This window comes from Hemicordylus capensis, chromosome 17 (genome assembly GCF_027244095.1).
Source record: "Hemicordylus capensis ecotype Gifberg chromosome 17, rHemCap1.1.pri, whole genome shotgun sequence".
Classification (NCBI taxonomy): Eukaryota; Metazoa; Chordata; class Lepidosauria; order Squamata; family Cordylidae; genus Hemicordylus; species Hemicordylus capensis.
In genome coordinates, this window is record NC_069673.1 from 4,080,166 (window position 1) to 4,099,368 (window position 19,203).

Below are 19,203 nucleotides of genomic sequence, written 5' to 3' on the forward strand. Positions count from 1 at the left end.
CTCAGTATACAGCAGCTTCCTTTGATCCTAAGGTGATGGCTGATCAAGACTGTTTCCTCCTTTTTTTGCTTATAGCAAAATGGGAGCTCACAAATGGCAAACTGCAAGGGCAAAATAAAAATAAAAAATGATAAAAGGTAGAGAGGGATGTATAGACTAGACCAGTGCTCTTCATTCTATGGCTTGGGAGCCAGTGGTGGTTCATCAAGCTGATGCCAGCATGGAGCAGAGGAGAAGTTTGTTTAGATATATAGATAGATAGATAGATAGATAAAGTGAGAGAGAATATCCAACACAAGACAGTACATTTCCTTCTCAGCAATAACCAAAGGCAGTTGAAACTGCTCCGGTTGCTCACCCACATGCCCACCGCTTGCAATCAGCCAACCCAGATGAATCGTTATGAAAATGAGAGCACAGGAGTCTATTTCTGGGCACTCGGTATCAAAAGCATGTGTCTTTTGATCGCTCATATGGTCTTTTGCTGTAGGCACTGCCCTTGTTTGCACAAAGCAACCAGTCATGCTAGTTAAAGCTCAGGCGAAATCTAAATCAAAAGAAAAAAGGAGACGCTTACGCCGCAGTCCTCCTCAAAACTTGTTGTCCTCCCATTCTTCAGCAAAAAAAAAAAAAAAAAAAAGACACCACAGTCAAGCTGTTACTTTAACTAGCCCTTGTTAAAACTCAACAAGCTTCTAGAACTTCTCCAGGAGCTCCATACTGTGCTATCCCTTCCAGTTTCATCATCTGTCAAAAACCGGTCTTTTCCATTGATCATGCAGAGCTTGATCTTAACATCCTTCTGTAACATTGCTTTAGATTCTCCCACACAGTATGAGATGATGCCTTTCAGCATCTTCCTAGAACGCTGTTGCCCAATATAGTATCAGCGGAGATTCAAACCGGCAACCTTCTGCTTGTTAGTCAAGCATTTCCCTGCTGCACCACTTAAGGTGTCTTCCCTTACAACTCATAAAATACAGTCATATAATTCTGCTTATCCTCAAATTAAGTTTCCTCGGTCCATGTCACTAGTCCACTTGCTTGCCTCCCTCTCCCTTTCCTAACGACTGAGTGTTGGCAGCTTATCTTTCCAAATGCTCACATCAGAAAGAGGTTTATCCTAATGTTTTTATCCCGAGCATCGCAGCAGGGTCCTATCACAACAGAAAGCTATAAAAGGTGGGAGTCCCTTGTTTTCTCAGCACACATCACATCACCACGAAACTGACAGAGCCCTCTCACAGCACAAGACTGCATAACTTGGAGTGGCTTCCTCAGCCCGGCATGAAACTGACATGCCAGCAGGCTGGACCAAAGAACGGCCAGTTGCCTGTCATCTGAAACTCCAGGACTCCTTCTGCTTCCCTTTCCCGACAGAGGGGATTTCAGCCAGCGCGGCTTGTCATGCTGGCTGACACCCCCTCTTCGGCGCCTCTCCTGCTCCGGATTTTTATATCCCGCTCTTCAACCAAAGCCGCCAAAGCGGTTTACCTAGAAAAAAATACACAATACATCAATTAGGCAGCCCCTCCCCTGTCCCCAAAGGGCTGGGCCGTCTAAAAAGAAACACAAGGCAGAGAGACCAGCCGCCACCATCACTGGAAGAATGCTGGGCCAGGGATGGAGAGGGCCAGTGGCTCTCCCCCCTGCTCAATACAAGAGAGATGACCCTTTAAAAAAGCACCTCTTTGCTCAGTTAGCCAAGGACAGAAAGGTAAGGAAAGGGGTGGGTGGGTAGATAGAGAAAGGGGGGGGAGGAGGAAGAAAGAAGATATTGATGGGTGATGTTGGGACTACAACTCCCATCACCCCCTGCCAAAGTGTCCAGCCCCATCTGGTGGGGACCCAAGTGGGAAAGCCCCTGACTGCCTTAGAGGCACGGGGCACCATCATCCTCCCTGGGAGGCAGCGCTGGGGAGAGGGCTCCCGTCCCCCCGTCCTCACCTCGGCCCACGCGAGGGCCCGGCCTCGGCCTCAGGGCGCCGCTTTGATTACGCCCGTTGCCATGGCAACCCTCCCAGGCCTCGGGGCTGCTCTCCACCTCCTCCTCCTCGCCGGGGCCGCGCTCAGGCTCACCCCTCCTCTCTCCTTTTGGCTCCGCCCTCCCCGCGCGCGCCCCCCAGCTCCTGCGCTCGCTACGCCTTCTCTCCACACACGACCGAGGAAAAAAGATGCCGCGGCGCCTTTAAGGGCCCGACGCCGCCATTTTGGTCGGCCGCGCCCCCCTTCCCCGTGACGCCTGGACCACGCCCCCGTCTTCGTGACGTCTGACAGCGGAGGAGAGGGACGGGTGACCTGGACCACGCCCACTCGGGATTGGCGAGCGAGACTACGTACGCCCCCTCCTTGAAGCCGCGTTGGAGACGGTTGGCTGGGACGACACACCCTCCATGCCTTTTATGGCGAAGGGGGCGTGGCCGGCGACGAGAGGACTAGGGAACGCGCTCCTCTCATAGCGCAGGGGGGTGGGCGGGGCCGGGGAGGGTGCAGCAGCTGGCGGCTGGGACCACGCCCCCTTCCAACGGCCCTTCGCGCGGGCGCGGCTCGCCTTCCCGCCTTTTTGGGGGTCGGCGTTCCAGTCGGCGGGGGCGCGCGCCCTGTGCCTTTTTCTTTGTCCTTAGACTTCTTCTTCTTTCTTTCTAATGGCCTCAGCAGAGGTCTCATGCTCATGATTCCCCATGAAATGTTTAGTTGCAAAAAAGCAGCAGCAACCACAGTCGTATCCAGTGCCATTCTAAAGGTGGCGCTGCAGTGCAGCAAAAAAATAAATAAAATAAAAATAAAAAATACAGCCAGTGGCTAATTCCCTCCTCTCCGCCTGAGAGTTGCTGTGGTAGCAAAGCCCCTGAGCGTGACCCCCATCAGCCCCAGCTTCGATGCTCTGAGCACTTTTTGCACAGGGTGTTAGAGGCAGGCCAGCATTTGAAATCAAGGGGGGGGGAGTTTGAACCAAATCTCCCCATTTTTGCAACTCATGCCTTTCCCAAACAACTCTAATATATCATTTTGTTGCTGCAACAACCTTGCTTTGCAATGATATAATGTTCTTTTGTTTGTTTCTTTACTACTTAGGAGTACTATACAAAAGTCTCTGGCCCAGACACTTTTGGCGCGATGCGGTGCTTCGGAACAGTGGCGGGGAAGGATACGGAAATTAATGCATTTTGGTTCGGCTCTCCGTACACATGCAAGGACACTAAATCCTAAATCATTTGCTTGGAGGGAGAAAGAGTCACAATCCAGGTCAGAGTTCAGGGTCCTAGAATGTGGGCCAATAGGAGAGGAGAGCTGGTCTGGTGGGAACAAGCCTGCCTTTCCCCCTTAGCTAAGCAGAGTCCACCCTGGTTTGCATTTGAATGGGAGACTACATGTGTGAGCACTGGAAAAGATTCCCCTCAGGGGATGGAGCCGCTCTGGGAAGAGCATCTAGGTTCCAGGTTCCCTCCCTGGCAGCATCTCCAAGACAGGGCTGAGAGAGAATCCTGCCTGCAACCTTGGAGAAGCTGCTGCCAGTCTGTGCTAGATAGACCAATGGTCTGACTCAGTATATGGCAGCTTCCTATGTTCCTAAGTGCCCTGAACTATCCTGCTGTTTGTGCCCTCAAGAATCCACCTGTTAAAAATATTGTGCATGTCACAGTGTGTGTGTGTGATGCTTAACTTGCAGGGTGGGCTGGGGGGCCTCCAAAAGCCTTTCGGTCCAATGACCAAGATGCACCTCTGCCTGGCATTTCCTTTTTATGTGAATCCAGGCTGTACGCTCCTGCTCACTTTTCTGCTCCTGATCTGGGTGTGTGAGGGGAAGAGAAGCGCCCCTCTTTTCTCTGACTGCTCCTGCACGTTCTGTTGGATGCTCTGACCTACGGTGTGTGGGGAGCATCCTAGATATGGTGTAGATGGGGCTCATTCTTGGGTCCGCTTACCCAATCAGTCAGACACAAGGATTGGGAATTATTAATTGAGGCTTTACTGCTCGGCAGACAGCAATAGGTAATCAGTAGGCTCACGCTCTCAAACTGATTACAATTTGGTTACAGGCTACCTTACATTTATACAAACAATCTAAATGGTGCTTACACCCTAAGTCCAAGTATCTAGTACACATGTGGATGCCTGATTCATTCTTCATCGAATGATTACTCCTTATTTGGTTAGATCCTGTTTTCTGGCCTGAGAAGCTTAGCTGTGTTAACAAGTTCTATGGATACAATTTAGCTAGAGAGAGATAATGACGTTAACTGTGAGAGGCAGTGATGTCCCTGAGTATGGGCTAGGTTACTTTAGAATGAGGTCTTCGGGGCAAAAATGGGGTTTCTTTGGTTTTCTAAACACATCAGGTAGGATGCATCGAGCACCTTTAAACAGGAAACAGTAACATAATCTCCAAGTGGTCCCTTCTAGTTCCAGATCCAAGAATGCTTCTTCCCTATTAGTTTTTCTAATCAAAAGGAAGGGGGCAGTTGAACGCTAGTTAATTTCCTGATGAGGAAGTGAGGGAGAGAAAATATGCTCCAAAAAAAGGGAGCCTGGGTGTAAGACTCACAGAGAGCCGGTCTTGTGGTAGCAAGCATGAATTGTCTCCTTTGCTAAGCAGCGTCTGCCCTGGTTTGCATTTGAATGGAAGACATGTGTGAGCACTGTCAGATTTTCCCTTTAGGGGAAGAGGCTGCTTTGGGAAGCGCATCTTTAGATTGTGAGCCCTTTGGGGATGCGGAACCATCTTATTTATTTAGTATTCCTCTATGTAAACCGTTTTGGAAATTTTGTTGAAAAGCGATATATACATATTTGTTGTTGTTGTAGTATACTTGTCTTGCATACAGAAAGTTCCAAGTCCCCTCCCTGGCAGCATCTCCAGGATGGGGCTGAGAGAGACTCCTGCCTGTAACCCTGGAGAAGCCGCTGCCAGTTTGTGTAGGCAGTACTGAGCTAGATAGACGAATGGTTGGACTCTGTATAAAGCAGCTTCCTATCCTATGACCCTCCCTTGATTCAGGGAAGATGGACCTGCCCCCAGGAAGTCCTTCATACAGGCCCTTTAGCGCACACCTCCTCCAAAATTGAGGGTGTGCATTCACATATCAGGCAGATTTACCCCGAAGTCCCTGCAAGCTCTCGGGGAGCACTTCACACACAATTCGGGTTTTTCACTGCAGCCCGAATTATATGCAGGACAAAAAAAAAATCTACTAAGTGTGCAATATGTTGATCAATTTTTTGCAGACTGATGTTCCCGTAAACTTTGGCTCTACTTATTTGTCTAGACTTGCATAATCTTGCTTAACTTCTGCTTTGTTATATGCCTCTTTGCTGGGGTTTGCAGATAAAGACCATCTACAGAACTGCACTTCCTCATGTCAAATGCGGACTATCACAGTTGTACGTACCAAAATGTTGAGGAGGGAAGCTGTGTTAGTCTGTGGTAGAGAAACATAAAATCTTGCAGCACTTTGACGACCAATGATTTGATTGTGGCTTAAGTTTCCATGGTGTTATGAGAGGAGAGCTGGTCTGGTGGTAAAGGTAAAGTGTGCCGTCAAGTCGATTTCGACTCCTGGCGCCCACAGAGCCCTGTGGTTTTCTTTTGGTAGAATACAGGAGGGGTTTGCCATTGCCTCCTCCCACGCATTATGAGATGATGCCTTTCAGCATCTTTCTATATCGCTGCTGCCCGATCTAGGTGTTTCCCATAGTCTGGGAACATCAGTTCCCATAGTCTGGGAAACATACCAGTGAGGATTTGAACCGGCAACATTGTGCTTGTTAGTCAAGCATGGTGGTAGCAAGCATGACTTGTCCCCTTTGCTAAGCAGGGTATGCTCTGGTTTGCATTTGAATGGGAGACCACATGTGAGCACTGTAAGAGATTCCCCCTTAGGGGATGGGGCCACTCTGAGAAGAGCACCTGCATGCTTGCATGCTGAAGGTCCCAAGTTCCCTCGCTGGAAGCATCTCCAAGGCAGGGCTGACAGAGATTCCTGCCTGCAACCTTGGAGAAGCCGCTGCCAGTCTGTGCAGACAATGCTGAGCTAGATGGACCAAGGGTCTGACTCAGTATATGGCAACTTCCTATGTTGCTATGAATTTGGAACTACACCACTGCAAAACAGCACATTGCAGCAAATTTCTGCAGGCGTTCTGAAGAGGAAGATAATTCTTGCATTCCTTCTAAAACGCTTGCACTCCGGGGAGTGTCTTCCTGAGCAGTATCTTGGACAGTGAGCACCCAGATGAAAGAGGCACAGAAATAAAGCTTCTGAATTAGGTGCTCCAGCTTCCATTCTCTTTCTCTGGAGTAGAGGAAGGGTTTTTTTGGAACGGAAGGATCCCTTTTCCCGAAGATCAGATTACTTATTAACCTTTAGGTACATTCTCTTAACAAATTCCCTTGAGGGACTAGGTGAATCCCAAAAGACTAGCTTCCCCAAACCCTGCTGCCCGGGGTCAGTCATGAATCTTGTAGGTGTCTTCTTACTTCTGGCGTTTTGCGGAAGAACTTTGACTCAGGAGCAAACGTAAGTAAAGTGTGTTTGTCATGGGGTTAAAATGAGGGGAGTTTGGTGGTTAATCTGAACAAAGCTACAGGGCACATATGATGCAATTTCTCCCAAGGGCGTCAGTGATTCAGATTAAACTTCCTGGTGCAATGGAAAGTATTGGTCTTCACTTTCAGAGACCTTCATGATCTGGAGACTTAAAAGAGTGCCTTCGCCCACAAGAACACCCCTTCACAGTGGAGGACATCACCTGAAGCCTTCTTATGTGCATGCCATTGTCTAGAGACAGCTAGCAGTTTGGGTGCTCAGAAGAAGCAACTCCTGCACAACTAAAGTGTGTGTTGGGAGCCACAATTTTGGTGTATTAGCATCTGCTGCACAGCCTTCACGGATGAGAACAGCCCTTAAGGAGACACAAAACCAAGCAACAGTTGTGTCTGTCTCTTACAGCTACGTCATTGCAGCACCCAAATGGATCCGGGCTGGAGCATCTGAGAAGGTGGTGATCCAAGCCTATGGATACGAACAAGAATTTCCAGTGACCATCTCTATTAAGAGCTTCCCAGATAAACGGACCACTTATGCTTCTGGTCGCATTCAGCTCTCTCCCGCCAATAAGTTCCAAGATTCTGTAACTTTAACGGTACGTAGGGATGTATTTCTGGCCCACTGGTGGGCTTGATGTGTTTTATAAGTCTAGGACTACAATGCTATGCAAGCTTACTGGGGAGGACTTTCTTCCTAGTAAATACGATACGATATGATACGATACGATACGATGATAATTTATATACCACTTTTCAACCAAAGTTCCCAAAGTGGTTTACAGAGATATAAATAAATAGATAGATAAAATAGCTCCCTGTCCCCCAAAAGCTCACAATCTAAAAAAAGAAACAGAAAATAGACACCAGCAACAGCAACTGGAGAGATACTGTGCTAAGGCTGGATAGGGCCAGTTGCTCTCTCCCCGCTAAATAAAGGGAACCACCACTTTAAAAAGGTGCCCCTCTTGTTCAGTTAGCAAGGATCCTCGTCTTGGTTTCAGGTAAATACCATAATCTTGCTGCTTAGATGAGTCTATAAAAGGAAAGGGATTTGTCTGTGGTAGCTAGCTGCATCACATTGGTACCATGTGAACTGGATCATAAAGAAGCTACTTTTGGTTTGGTTCACATGGTTGCATCTAATCAAGTCAACATGAATAAGCTACTTTAAAAAAACAAACACCTTGTGATATCAAATATATCAGCAGACGTTACTAGCCAGTGTTGACCTGCAAAGGTTATTTTGATGTGCGATCCGTTAACTGTGTTTTAACATTTTCCTGCATTCCTAGGTCCAGCCAAATGATTTATCAAGCAGAGACACAAACAATCCAGTACAGCATGCATATCTGGAAGCCGTTTCTTCACACTTTACAAGGGAGAAGAAAATCCCCATTAGTTATGAAAACGGATTTCTCTTTATTCAGACAGACAAACCGATTTACACTCCTGATCAGTCCGGTGAGGTCCCCTGTTGTTTTGCCTTGCTGCTCCTCAAGTGCAGAATTCTGCACAAGCTACAGAATTCTGCATCATCATGATCTTGTTCTTTTTAAAAAATCACATTTCTTTTTAACGGATCGATTGATTACAAACATAATAGCCTTCAGGTACTTCACTGAATTGGTCAGCAGATCTTATTCACTTGGGGAGTGGATGGTTACTTTGGGAGAGGAGGGTGGCTTTACTTATTTATTTGACAAATTTTCAGTGCGGAAACGATGCCCAGGAAAGAGTCATCTTCTCCATGCATCTCAGTACCAATGAAAATCAACCATATCCCCTAGCTGGTGTGTGTGTGTGTGTTTGTTTTAAAGAAAACAGGCATTTCTAGTAGGAAGCACAGCTCTTTAGGTCATGTTCCTGACCTGTTGGAGTATGCAATCTACCCATGATGGGTTTTGTGATTAATTAGCAGAGAGCACTAAAGAAGCTAGCCACTCCAGTTACAGAGCAGAATGCAGAGTTCAGTTGTTGCAGCTATTTAGGGAAGACACATGGAGATTCTTGTAGAATCAAAATACTAAGATTTATTGGTGAAGTGCATTTTGGATAGGAAAGACCTAATCCTATCTATCAGCTACATAATGAATAGGTAGGGAGAGAAAGAGAGATGTTTCCATCTGCTGTCTAAGAGGAAAGGAAGGGATTCCGACTCATCACAGGAAATGGCTGAGGAGTCTAAGCAGGGGTCATAATGTAGAGGTAAAGCAGGGACAGGTAAGGAGACCCTCACTAGCTACCTCTACACCCAATGCCCCTAGTGGTCATTAGGATAGTTGGTACCCAGAATGTTGGGGGCAATATGCTAAATCATTGTAAACCGCTTAGAGAGCTCTGGCTATAAAGCGGTATATAAATGTAAGTGCTATTGCTATTGCTAAAAGGTCGATGCACTGGAACTCCAACAGTTCTGATTAACTTTTAGTTTGACTCTAAGACTCGTTAGTTAATGGGAACGGGCAGAGGTGCACCTACGTAATTTTGGAGCCTGGACCAAAAGTAGAGAGGAGAGCTGGTCATGTGGTAGCAAGCATGACTTGTCCCCTTAGCTAAGCAGGGTCCACCCTGGTTGCATTTGAATGGGAGACTTGATGTGTGAGCACTGGAAGAGATTCCCCTCAGGGGATGGAGCCGCTCTGGGAAGAGCTGAAGGTTCCAACTTCCCTCCCTGGAAGCATCTCCAAGACAGGGCTGAGAGAGACTCCTGCCTGCAACCTTGGAGAAGCCACTGCCTGTCAGTGTAGACAATCCTGAGCTAGATGGACCAAGGGTCTGACTCAGTATATGGCAGTTTCTTATGTTCCTAGGACCTAAACGCCTTTGGAGCCCCTGCCCACTGCATCATTTTTTTAACACGTAGGTTCTTGAAGGCACAAACCACACCACCCAGGAAAGACTAAAGACAATCTGGGGGGGGGGGGCCCAGGGGGTGTGGAGGCCCTGGGCTTTGGCCCCAAAGTTCAGGGAGAAGAGTGCCTCTGGGAATGGGGTCATAGCTCAGTCCTAGATCATCTGTTAGCATTCAGAAGGTCCCATCCCCCTGTATTTCCAGGTATAGCAGGGCTGGGAAAGACTCCTGCCTGAAAGAAACCCATGAAACTGAATGTCGGGAAATGTAGGACCGGCAAAAGGATGTCCTTCCTCACACAGCGCATACTTAACTTATGGAACTCTCTGCCACAGGATGTGGTGATGGCCACCAGCTTGGATGGCTACTAGTCGGTGGCTAGAGGCCACCTCCAGCCTCAAAAGCAAGATGCCGCTAAATACCAGCTGCAGGGGAGTAACAGCAAGAGAGAGGAGGGCATGCCCTCACCTCTTGCCTGTGGGCTCCTCAGAGGCATCTGGTGGGCCACTGTGTGAAACAGGATGCTGGACTCGATGGGCTGCCTTGGGCCTGATCCCGCAGGGCAGTTCTGATGTTGTTATGTTCTTATAAACCTTGGATCCTAATTCCCTCCTCCCCCCGGAGCTTTTTTAAAATTATGATTAAAGGACAAGGTGCAATGGTGATTTTAGTATTTTGTGTCGTTTGACCTTTAATGTGTAAATATTGTGGCTTACATCACTGCGTTCCACATTTATTTTACATTTTTCTCTGCAGTGAAGGTCCGGGCCTATTCTTTGAATCAAGAACTGAGGCCAGCCCAAAGATCCACCACCCTGACTTTTGTGGTGAGTCCGTTGGGATGAATTGGGCAATACAGAAGCGAGGGGAAGCTGTCCAGCTAGAAAACGAACTAGGCGTTGGTAACCTTACAATCATTTCCTATGGGTTTACAGTTGCCATTTTGGGACAAACGGATGTGTGGAAACACTCCCTCCATGTGCTGATGGTTTGCATTCGGTGATCTGTTTGCATTCTGAGAGGCAGCGTGGTGTAGTGGTTAGAGTGCTGGACTAGGACCGGGGAGACCCGAGTTCAAATCCCCCTTCAGCCAGGAGACTAGCTGGGTGACTCTGGGCCAGTCACTTCTCTCTCCGCCTAGCCTACTTCACAGGGTTATTGTGAAAGAGAAACTCAAGTATGTAGTACGCTCTGGGCTCCTTGGAGGAAGAGCAGGATATAAATATAATAATAATCCACTAAACATAATAATAATCCACTAGTATTGTCATATTGACAAGACTAGTGTCAAAAATGAACCATTTTTGGAAGGGCGGGATAGAAATTAAATGAATGATTGAATGAATAAATAAATAAATAAATTAAGGAAAAATTGCAAAACCACATGTCCCTAAATACAGAGATTATGCTACTGATGCATTGCTTGTCTCCTGAGTAGACCCACTGAGCCTGGTTATTGTAACCTTAGCTTGTAACCTTGCAGTCAGACCCGTGCACCATGCTTCCCAGGTTGACTTGCCATGCCCACTACCAATCAATAGGCATGCGTGCCCATATTTTATTTTCATCAGTGAAATGTTGAAGGGTGTGATATCATTCTCTAAATGGCCATTCACTTGGCAGCCTTGGGTGAGCAAGAACGGCCCAAAACCAGAGACACAGAGGCGTATCTAGGGAAAATAGCGCCTAGGGCAAGCATTGAAATTGCGCCCCCTGTCCAAACATCTAACACCCATCTTTCAGATAACTTTACCATAATATCAGCTGAAAAATACAAGTCTGAAGGTCACATACAAGTCACATATCTGAATATGTGTACAGTGACTTATATTATATTAATTTTTTTTAAAAAAATTACCTGTAGCCCCTTCAGGCGGGGCTTCCTAAAGGCCATGGCCGGGGGTCTGCAAAGGTCCCCCTTCCCCCCTGCTGGCCTCTAGGGCCTCACAGGGACCATTTGAGCATGTGCAGTGGCCATTTTTATTTTTATTTTTTTTAATGGCAGCTGAAAACAAAATGGTCACCATGCATGCTCAAGTGGCCTCTGTGAGGCCTGGTATGGTCTAGGGCAGGGATTCTCAAACTTGGGTCCTCAGGTGTTATTGGACTTCAACTCCCATAATCCCCAGCCTCAGTGGCCTTTGGTTGGGGATTATGGGAGTTGAAGTCCAATAACACCTGAGGACCCAAGTTTGAGAATCACTGGTCTAGGGCCTCACAGAGGCCATTTGAGCATACGCGGTGGCCATTTTGTTTTTGGCAGGCTCTTTTTTTTTTTTAAATTAATTTTAAGAAATGGCGCCCCCTTCAAGTGGTGCCCGGGGCATGTGCCCTGCCTGCCCCACCCTAGATGCGCCCCTGCAGAGACAGGATTGGGAGAGCGGGTCAACCTATCCGGGTTTGGTACAGCCAGACCACACAGAGAGTCAGGCAGCAGAAGACAAACTGGTAGCAAAAGGGGTCGAGAGCCAGAGGGTCACTCCAGTAGCCAAGAATCTGTCACACCAAGGAGACAGTTAGGAGCTGGATGGTCAAGCCAGTAGGCAAGGATACAGAAGAGTTCACACCAAATTCACTGCCAGTAAACAAGGAGACCTTCATCATTACAAACAGAGAAGGAGATGCTCTTTTTTCAGTAGGAGCGTATTCCTGAGCACGGGGGCCTTCTCTGTGGCTGCCCCGGGGCTCTGGAATACGCTCCCTACTGAAATAAGGCCATCTCCTTCTCTATTTGCTTTTAGGAAGATCCTAAAGACGTCCCTGATTTCCCAGGCTTTTGACTGGAATTTAAATGTTAATGTTTTTATTGACTGAGACTGTTTGATCTGGTTTTTAAAATGAATTTTTAACTGTTTTATATTATTTTTATATTCTGTTTTAACTTGTACACTGCCTGGAGATTTCTATATCAGGCGGTATAGAAATTAGATAGATAGATAGATAGATAGATAGATAGATAGATAGATAGATAGAATCAAAAACTGTGTTCTACCCGGGTTTGGGAGCTGTGTGTGCTCCCAACTTTTGGGTTGTGTGGAAGCAAAGTAAGAGGAGAACCTGGGCAGCTTTTCCTCCTGTCTTGCTTCCACACACTCACTTCTGCTCATTTTCCATAATGGATGTTGCAATACACATTTCTCTTTTCCTCTAAAGGATCCAGAAGGAGTTGAGGTGGATATTATCAAAGAAGACGACTTCACTGGCATTGTATCTTTCCCTGACTTCAAAATTCCTCCATACCCTAAGTACATCTATTTATTTTTAAATACCAACAGTGAAAACTCAACATGTTTTATTAGTTTCCTGATGAGTTATGCTTATACAAGGAATATAAGCAACTTCTGGTTAGGTTTCAATGCTCTCGTACAGTCTATCTTGATTTCAAGTGGACAGATGTAAACTTTGACCCTGTAATTTGTGGCTACAATCCACCATTATTTTGGGATCTTGAAAGAGTGGAGAGTATTGATTCAAGCATTTAAGAAGAAACACAACACAACATACCCAGAATGTTGGGGGCAATATGCTAAATCATTGTAAACCGCTTAGAGAGCTCCGGCTATAAAGCGGTATATAAATGTAAGTGTTATTGCTATTGCTATTGCTAACATCACCCTTGGTGTCCCCAAATATCCATTGGAGCATATAGAGAGCCAGCGTGGTGTAGTGGTTAGAGTGCTGGACTAGGACCAGGGAGACCTGAGTTCAAATCCCCATTCAACCATGAAACTAGCTGGGGGACTCTGGGCCAGTCACTTCTCTCTCAGCCTAACCTACTTCACAGGGTTGTTGTGAAAGAGAAACTCAAGTATGTAGTACACCGCTCTGGGCTCCTTGGAGGAAGAGTGGGATATAAATGTAATAATAATAGTTTTACTATACCCCATATGCACATATTTGTTTTAGTGATTGATGTACTGTAAATGTATTTAAATCTTGCCTTTCCCAAGATCAAAATGAAATCAGTGTATGCCCATTTCATATGGTTGATTTCCTCAGTAAAGTGCAGAACTTAGTTGTGCAATTTAGGTCAATAGGTCCAATCAGGGATGGGCCCATAGCTCAGTGGCAGAACTCCTGGTTTGCATGCTGAAGGTCCCAGGTTCAGTCCCTGGCAGCATCTCCAGATAGGGCTGGGAGAGATTCCTGCCTAAAATCCTAGAAAGCTGCTGCCAGTCAGTGTAGACCATCCTGAGCTAGATGGACCTGTGGTCTGACTCAGTAGGCAGCTTCCTTTATTCCTATGACACCAACAGCTAAAAGAGCCCTTTAGCTTTCAGCACAGTGCAGCAAGTTCTTATTGCACACATAGGAGAAGAGCAACTTTCTGCACCACAATAAGGCTCGATCACACAACGATTATGAGGGTGGGACAAACGGCCTGCCTTATTTGGGGAGCTCTGCTGGCTGTCATCTTGTGACCGTATGCTCTTAAAAAGCAGCAGAGGAGGAGAAGGAGGCAGTGATCGTCTCGGGGAGAGGAGCTGGGTTGGACAGAGCCTTCCTACCCAACTCTCGTTCCCAGCACTTTACCAAGAGAGGAGGAAACACCACCCTAATACTTATCATGTGGAAAGCCTATATTTTTTATCACAGAGGGTGCAAAAGATGTTCCCTTTTTTCTCCTCTAGGGGGTGGTAGAAGTTCACTTTAAATTTTTGAGAGTCCTGGAACTGGGTTCTGGGGGGAAAGAGAGGACAGTCCTTCAGTGTCTGAAAGAAGCTGGTTTCTCCCACCTACTCACTTACTTCTTGCACTGTTTCGCTGGCATGCTTCAGACCTTGCAAGCTTTTTCAGTACCTCATTTCAGAAGGAGTGTTGCTGAAGAGTTTGGGAGTGCCTAGTTAAAATGACAGATATCATGCCGATCAGGATAAAAGGAAAATAAAATATAAAGCATCTCCCACTCTTGTGTTGTGTTCGTCTATACATAGGAACATAGGCAGCTGCCATATACTGAGTCAGACCCTTGGTCTATCTAGCTCAGTATTGTCTACACTGACTGGCAGCGGCTTCTCCAAGGTTGCAGGCAGGAGTCTCTCTCAGCCCTGTCTTGGAGATGCTGCCAGGGAGGGAACTTAGAGGAACCTCAGATGCTCTTCCCAGAGCGGCTCTCCCTAAGGGGAATCTCTTCCAGTGCTCACACTTCCAGTCTCCCATTCATATGCAAACCAGGGCAGGTCCTGCTTAGCTAAGGGGACCAGTCATGTTTGCTACCACAAGACCAGCTCTCCTCTCCAGGTGCCATTGATAGGGACAGCCTGATGTGGATAGATGGAAACAAAACTGAACGTGCCGGGAAGTGAAGAGGGACAGGAAGGGGACGATGGGGTCTTTTTGTCCCCATGTGCTGTTCCTCCTTAGGTTTAGCCAGTGAGAGCTAAACCTAAGGAGGGGGGGGGCTCAGAAATACGTGCCCATTGGGTTTATTGTATGGCCTCCACCCGCTGCAATGGAAGTAACCTCTCTCTGCCCCCCAGCAGCAATTTCATTGGAAACCATTCTGTGAGCTGGGTCAAAGTGGCTTGCTTTATCTTGGCCATCCTGGGTGGATCTCGGCCCCTTCCAGGTTTGTGGGGGGAGTTTTTTTAAAATGCAGGGACCCCTCCCCGACACTGTAGAAGCCCCCAGCTAGGCACCCTCCATGCCTGCACTCAAATTAAAGAAAGATATGGTCATGATAGTGAGTCAATATCGTGTTCGGGCTAGAGGGTTGACCAGAGAAGTTTGAGCTGTGATCACTGTGTCATTGCACGCCCCCATTTTAAACACTGTATTATCCCCCCCCCATAGATTTGGTACTTGGACCATTAAAGCCAAGTATGAGAAGGACTTCAGAACCTCCGCGGAAGCCAAGTTTCAAGTCAAAGAATACGGTAAGGTGGATGCTTCCTAGAATTCTAACATGGATGTAATCAGGAATAAGAGAGCAATTTTTCCCCCCAGTGGACCTGCTCCTGTGCCTTTAGCAGCAAGGGGAAGGCTGAAGAACGAAAAGTAATAACGCAAACGTGTATTTATATCCCAGTAGCCGCTCCTGTTGGAGAAAAGTAGCACTGTTTCCAGTGGAGGAGAGAGGAGAGCTGGTCTGGTGGTCGCAAGCATGACTTGTCCCGTTAGCTAAGCAGGGTCTGCCCTGGTTGCATATGAAAGGGAGACTAGATGTGTGAGCCCTGCGAGAGATTCCCCTCAGGGGATGGAGCCGCTCTGGGAAGAGCATTTAGGTTCCAAGTTCCTTCCCTGGCAGCATCTCCAAGATAGGCTGAGAGAGATTCCTGCCTGCAACCTCAGAGAAGCTACTGCCAGTCTGTGAAGACAATACGCAGCTAGATAGGCCAATGGTCTGACTCAATATATGGCAGCTGCCCATGTTCCTATGTACAGACTAACACATTGATTGATTAAGTGCTGTCAAGTTGGTGTCGACTCTTAGCGACCACATAGATAGATTCTCTGTAGGATGATCTGTCTTCAACTTGGCCTTTTAGTTCTCTCAGTGGTGCATTCATGGCTGTCATAATTGAGTCCATCCACCTTGCTGCTGGTCATCCTCTTCTTCTCTTTCTTTCAACTTTCCCCAAGGGAGCTGGGTTTTTGGGGTGGTATAGAAATATGTAAAACAACATAAAAACAATAGAAGAGCTTGCAGCGGCTTCCCACAGACCTTCCTTCCCTGAATGAGGTGCCGGAGATGTATCACTTCTCACAAACATGCACCTGAAACCATGTGAGGGGGGAAATGCAGCTTTGGGGAGGGAGCAGGAACAGCCCTCCCGTGAAGCCAGCCGAGGCCATCACCTTAGGTGGCCGAAAGGTGGCAAGATGGCTCTTGCCTCAGCTGCCCAGGGGTCCTAAGGGAAGGAGTTGTACGAGGAAAAGCAGCCATCTGAAGAAGTTCAAGCACCAGCTGCCCCTTTATGACAGAGCAAAGGGGGCAACCCCTGGATATTCTGAAGAAAGACATTGCGGGTTTTCTGTTTATAATTCAAGGTCTTGAATTTCACTTTCTGCTCAACATTTTAGCAATGCCAGGCTTCTCTGTCTCCATTGAACCGGAAGCGAACTTCATTAGTAACCAGCACTTTGAGAGATTCCGGATTACTATTAGGGCAAGGTAAGGCAGACCTGAACTCTCCCTTTTCTCTGTTGCCTCCTGCTTTGCCTTTTATTTATTCTTTGGTGGGGGCGGTGGGGACGACAGATGTCACCTGGGAGTTGTGTCCAGCCTCCTCTGCAACATTGCCAGAATTTTGGGTTGTGCTCCTCGGGCTGTGAGGTACACTTACTTGGGCTGGCAAGATGTCACGGGCCAGTTCTGCTCGCTTGCTGCTTTCTGTCTCTATACCCAAGAGTATAGTAGTAGAGCATCCGATTTGCAAGCAGAAAGGCCTGGGTTTAATCCCAGGTCCAGTAAAGGTAAAGTTGTGCTGTCGAGTTGCCGTCGACTCCTGGCGCCCACAGAGCCCTGTGGTTGTCTTTGGTAGAATACAGGACGGGTTGACCATTACCATCTCTCACGCAGTATGAGATGATGCCTTTCAGCATCTTCCTATATCCTATATATATAGGCACCAGCGGGGATTCGAACTGGCAACCTCTGGCTTGCTAGTCCAGTCATTTCCCCGCTGCACCAGGTAGGGCTGGGTTTATTTTGGCTGGGGCTGATGGGAGCTGTTTCTCAACAACTGCTGAAGTTTCCCGCACAGGGCTTTTAGCTCACATCTCCTCCAGGATAGAGGGTGTGTATTCACATGTCAGCCAAATTTACCCCGTATGGGGAGCACTTCACACACTGCTGTGTGTCAAAGTCCCTGGCTATAGACAATCCTCAGCAAGATGGGTCAAGGGGCTAGTTCAGCAGAAGGGAGCTTCCTACGTTCCTGTGTTCTTCCTAGTCCTTTCTGTCTATGGGAGGAGAGCTGGTCTTGTGGTCGCAAGCATGACTTGTCTCCTTTGCTAAGCAGGGTCCACCCTGGCTGCACACATGTGTGGAGCCTCTTGGAGAAGAGCATCTGTGTTTTTCTCTCATGTTTTAAAGTTGTGTTGTAAGCCGCCCAGAGAACACTTTGCTATGGGGCAGCTAACAAATCAAGTTCATGATGATTATGATGATAATGCTATTTACACACAGTCTACCCGATGTTATTGACTGGATTTGGGAATTATTGGGCCCTTTCCAAGGGTCTAGGATGATTATTAATATTAATATTAATAATATCTGAGATTCCAGGTTCCCTCCCTGGCAGCATCTCCAGGATAGGGCTGAGAGAGATTCCTGCCCGCAGCCTTGGAGAAGCTGCTGCCAGTCCGTGAAGACAATACTGAGCTAGACAGACCAAGGGTCTGACTCAGTATATGGTAGCTTCCTCTGTTCCTATAAGATGCTGCCAGTCTGTGTAGACAATACTGAGCTAAACAGACCAAGGGTCTGACTCAGTATATGGCAGCTTCCTATGTTCCTAAGTTACCCTAGACTTCTTCCTGATACTTTTGGGGATGGCTCAGTGGCAGAGCATCTGCTTTGCACGCAGACAATCCCCGGTACAATCCCTAGGGAAGAGCCCTGCCTGAAACTTTGGGAAGCCACTGATAGTCAGTGTTGATTCGGTATAAGGCAGCTTCCTATGTTTTTAAGCTATTCCTTTCTGCCAGGGCATGGCTCCTACCTATCTGAAATGAATCAGCTCTGCTGCATGTTCAGCTTGTCATCCATCACCCACACAGCAGCGACAATAACTGAGTCAGATTACCGGGTGCTTCATTTTCTGTCTTGTTTTCAAGTTATTTTTACAACAAGAGAGTGGCCCTTGCTGACGTGTATATCCGATTCGGAATCATTCAAGGAGCCGAGAAAACCATGATGCCAAATGCCCTGAAGCTTGTCCAGGTACATTTTGGATGGGAATAATCAGATGGGGCTTGCTTTGGTTCCCGCCGAAGCCTCTGTACTTCAGATCTGACTCTTGAGTCCTGACCGATATTTCAGTGTCAGCATTTCCATTTTAAACCAACATTATCAGGGTCAAAGGAGGAGGAGGAGGAGGAGGGGGAAAACCCTGCTTCTGGGCTGAAATATAGCAGACGGTACCTCATCCAGGGAACAGTTTCCATTTGGCTTGAACAGCCAGGCCTCATCAGGAGATACTTTGCTCTTAAAAATTTCCATGAATAATTGGGAGCTGTTCTTTATCAAGGGCGAACATTTAGGGAAAACATTTCAAATATACACGTGTATTTAAAAAGTGAAGGCTTTGAGTTAAAGCTGGTTTGAAAACATGGTATCTGCCCTCGAAATATTTATGGGGGAGCTAAAGATTTTGTTTGTTTGTTTGTTTGTTTGTTTAACATATCTTGATACCGCCCAAAACTCACATCTCTGGGCGGTTATTCAGGAGCCCGTATATGCTATAGCTTTAAAACTGGTCCAAAAAGTCCCTCTTTAAATCTCAGCATGGACACCAGTTAATAATTTCCTATTATTAGTTAGTTATTATTAGTTAGTTCCTATTAATATTATTATTTCCCTTTTATTATATGTCCCTTATTATTGGGGAAAATGTGTCTGTTCCAGCACACATGGGCTGTTCACAACAGAGCTTAAGCACTGAAAACAAATTCTAGGGTTCAGCTCCAGCGAAGTGCAGTTCAGATTATGTGACGATCATAAAACACAAATTTAGACTTTGCAAGTTGGAATGTTACAGTTAAAAAATGAAAACCCACTCGGTATGAGTTTTGGAGGTGTTTTCATAGTTAATCTTATTAATTTTAAATTGTTTCACCTGTTTTACTTATTTGTGAGCTG

General features: G+C 46.9%; 2 protein-coding genes across 11 annotated transcripts in view; one reads left to right on the top strand and one right to left on the bottom strand.

Annotated features, from left to right (window-relative positions):
- Positions 1-2,327, bottom strand: part of CNTRL (centriolin) — a 42,405-nt gene extending 40,078 nt beyond the window's left edge. For 2 of the 4 annotated variants that reach the window (XM_053281826.1, XM_053281824.1), the window contains exon 1: positions 1,948-2,327. The gene's annotated coding sequence lies outside the window, so the exon portion shown is untranslated. Of the gene's footprint in view, positions 1-1,298; positions 1,450-1,947 lie in introns of those variants that run through there. The other 2 variants (XM_053281827.1, XM_053281828.1) reach the window with 2 other exon arrangements.
- Positions 2,201-19,203, top strand: part of C5 (complement C5) — a 54,281-nt gene continuing 37,278 nt past the window's right edge. Inside the window, exons 1-9 of one of the 7 annotated variants that reach the window (XM_053281832.1) lie at positions 2,201-2,336; positions 3,076-3,246; positions 6,951-7,143; positions 7,840-8,008; positions 10,155-10,225; positions 12,552-12,643; positions 15,192-15,274; positions 16,422-16,512; positions 18,180-18,285. In XM_053281832.1, the coding sequence (XP_053137807.1) occupies positions 3,161-3,246; positions 6,951-7,143; positions 7,840-8,008; positions 10,155-10,225; positions 12,552-12,643; positions 15,192-15,274; positions 16,422-16,512; positions 18,180-18,285 (891 nt within the window). In that variant the 5' untranslated portion in view covers positions 2,201-2,336; positions 3,076-3,160. Of the gene's footprint in view, positions 2,337-2,500; positions 3,247-5,428; positions 6,519-6,950; positions 7,144-7,839; positions 8,009-10,154; positions 10,226-12,551; positions 12,644-15,191; positions 15,275-16,421; positions 16,513-18,179; positions 18,286-19,203 lie in introns of those variants that run through there. The other 6 variants (XM_053281831.1, XM_053281833.1, XM_053281837.1 and 3 more) reach the window with 6 other exon arrangements.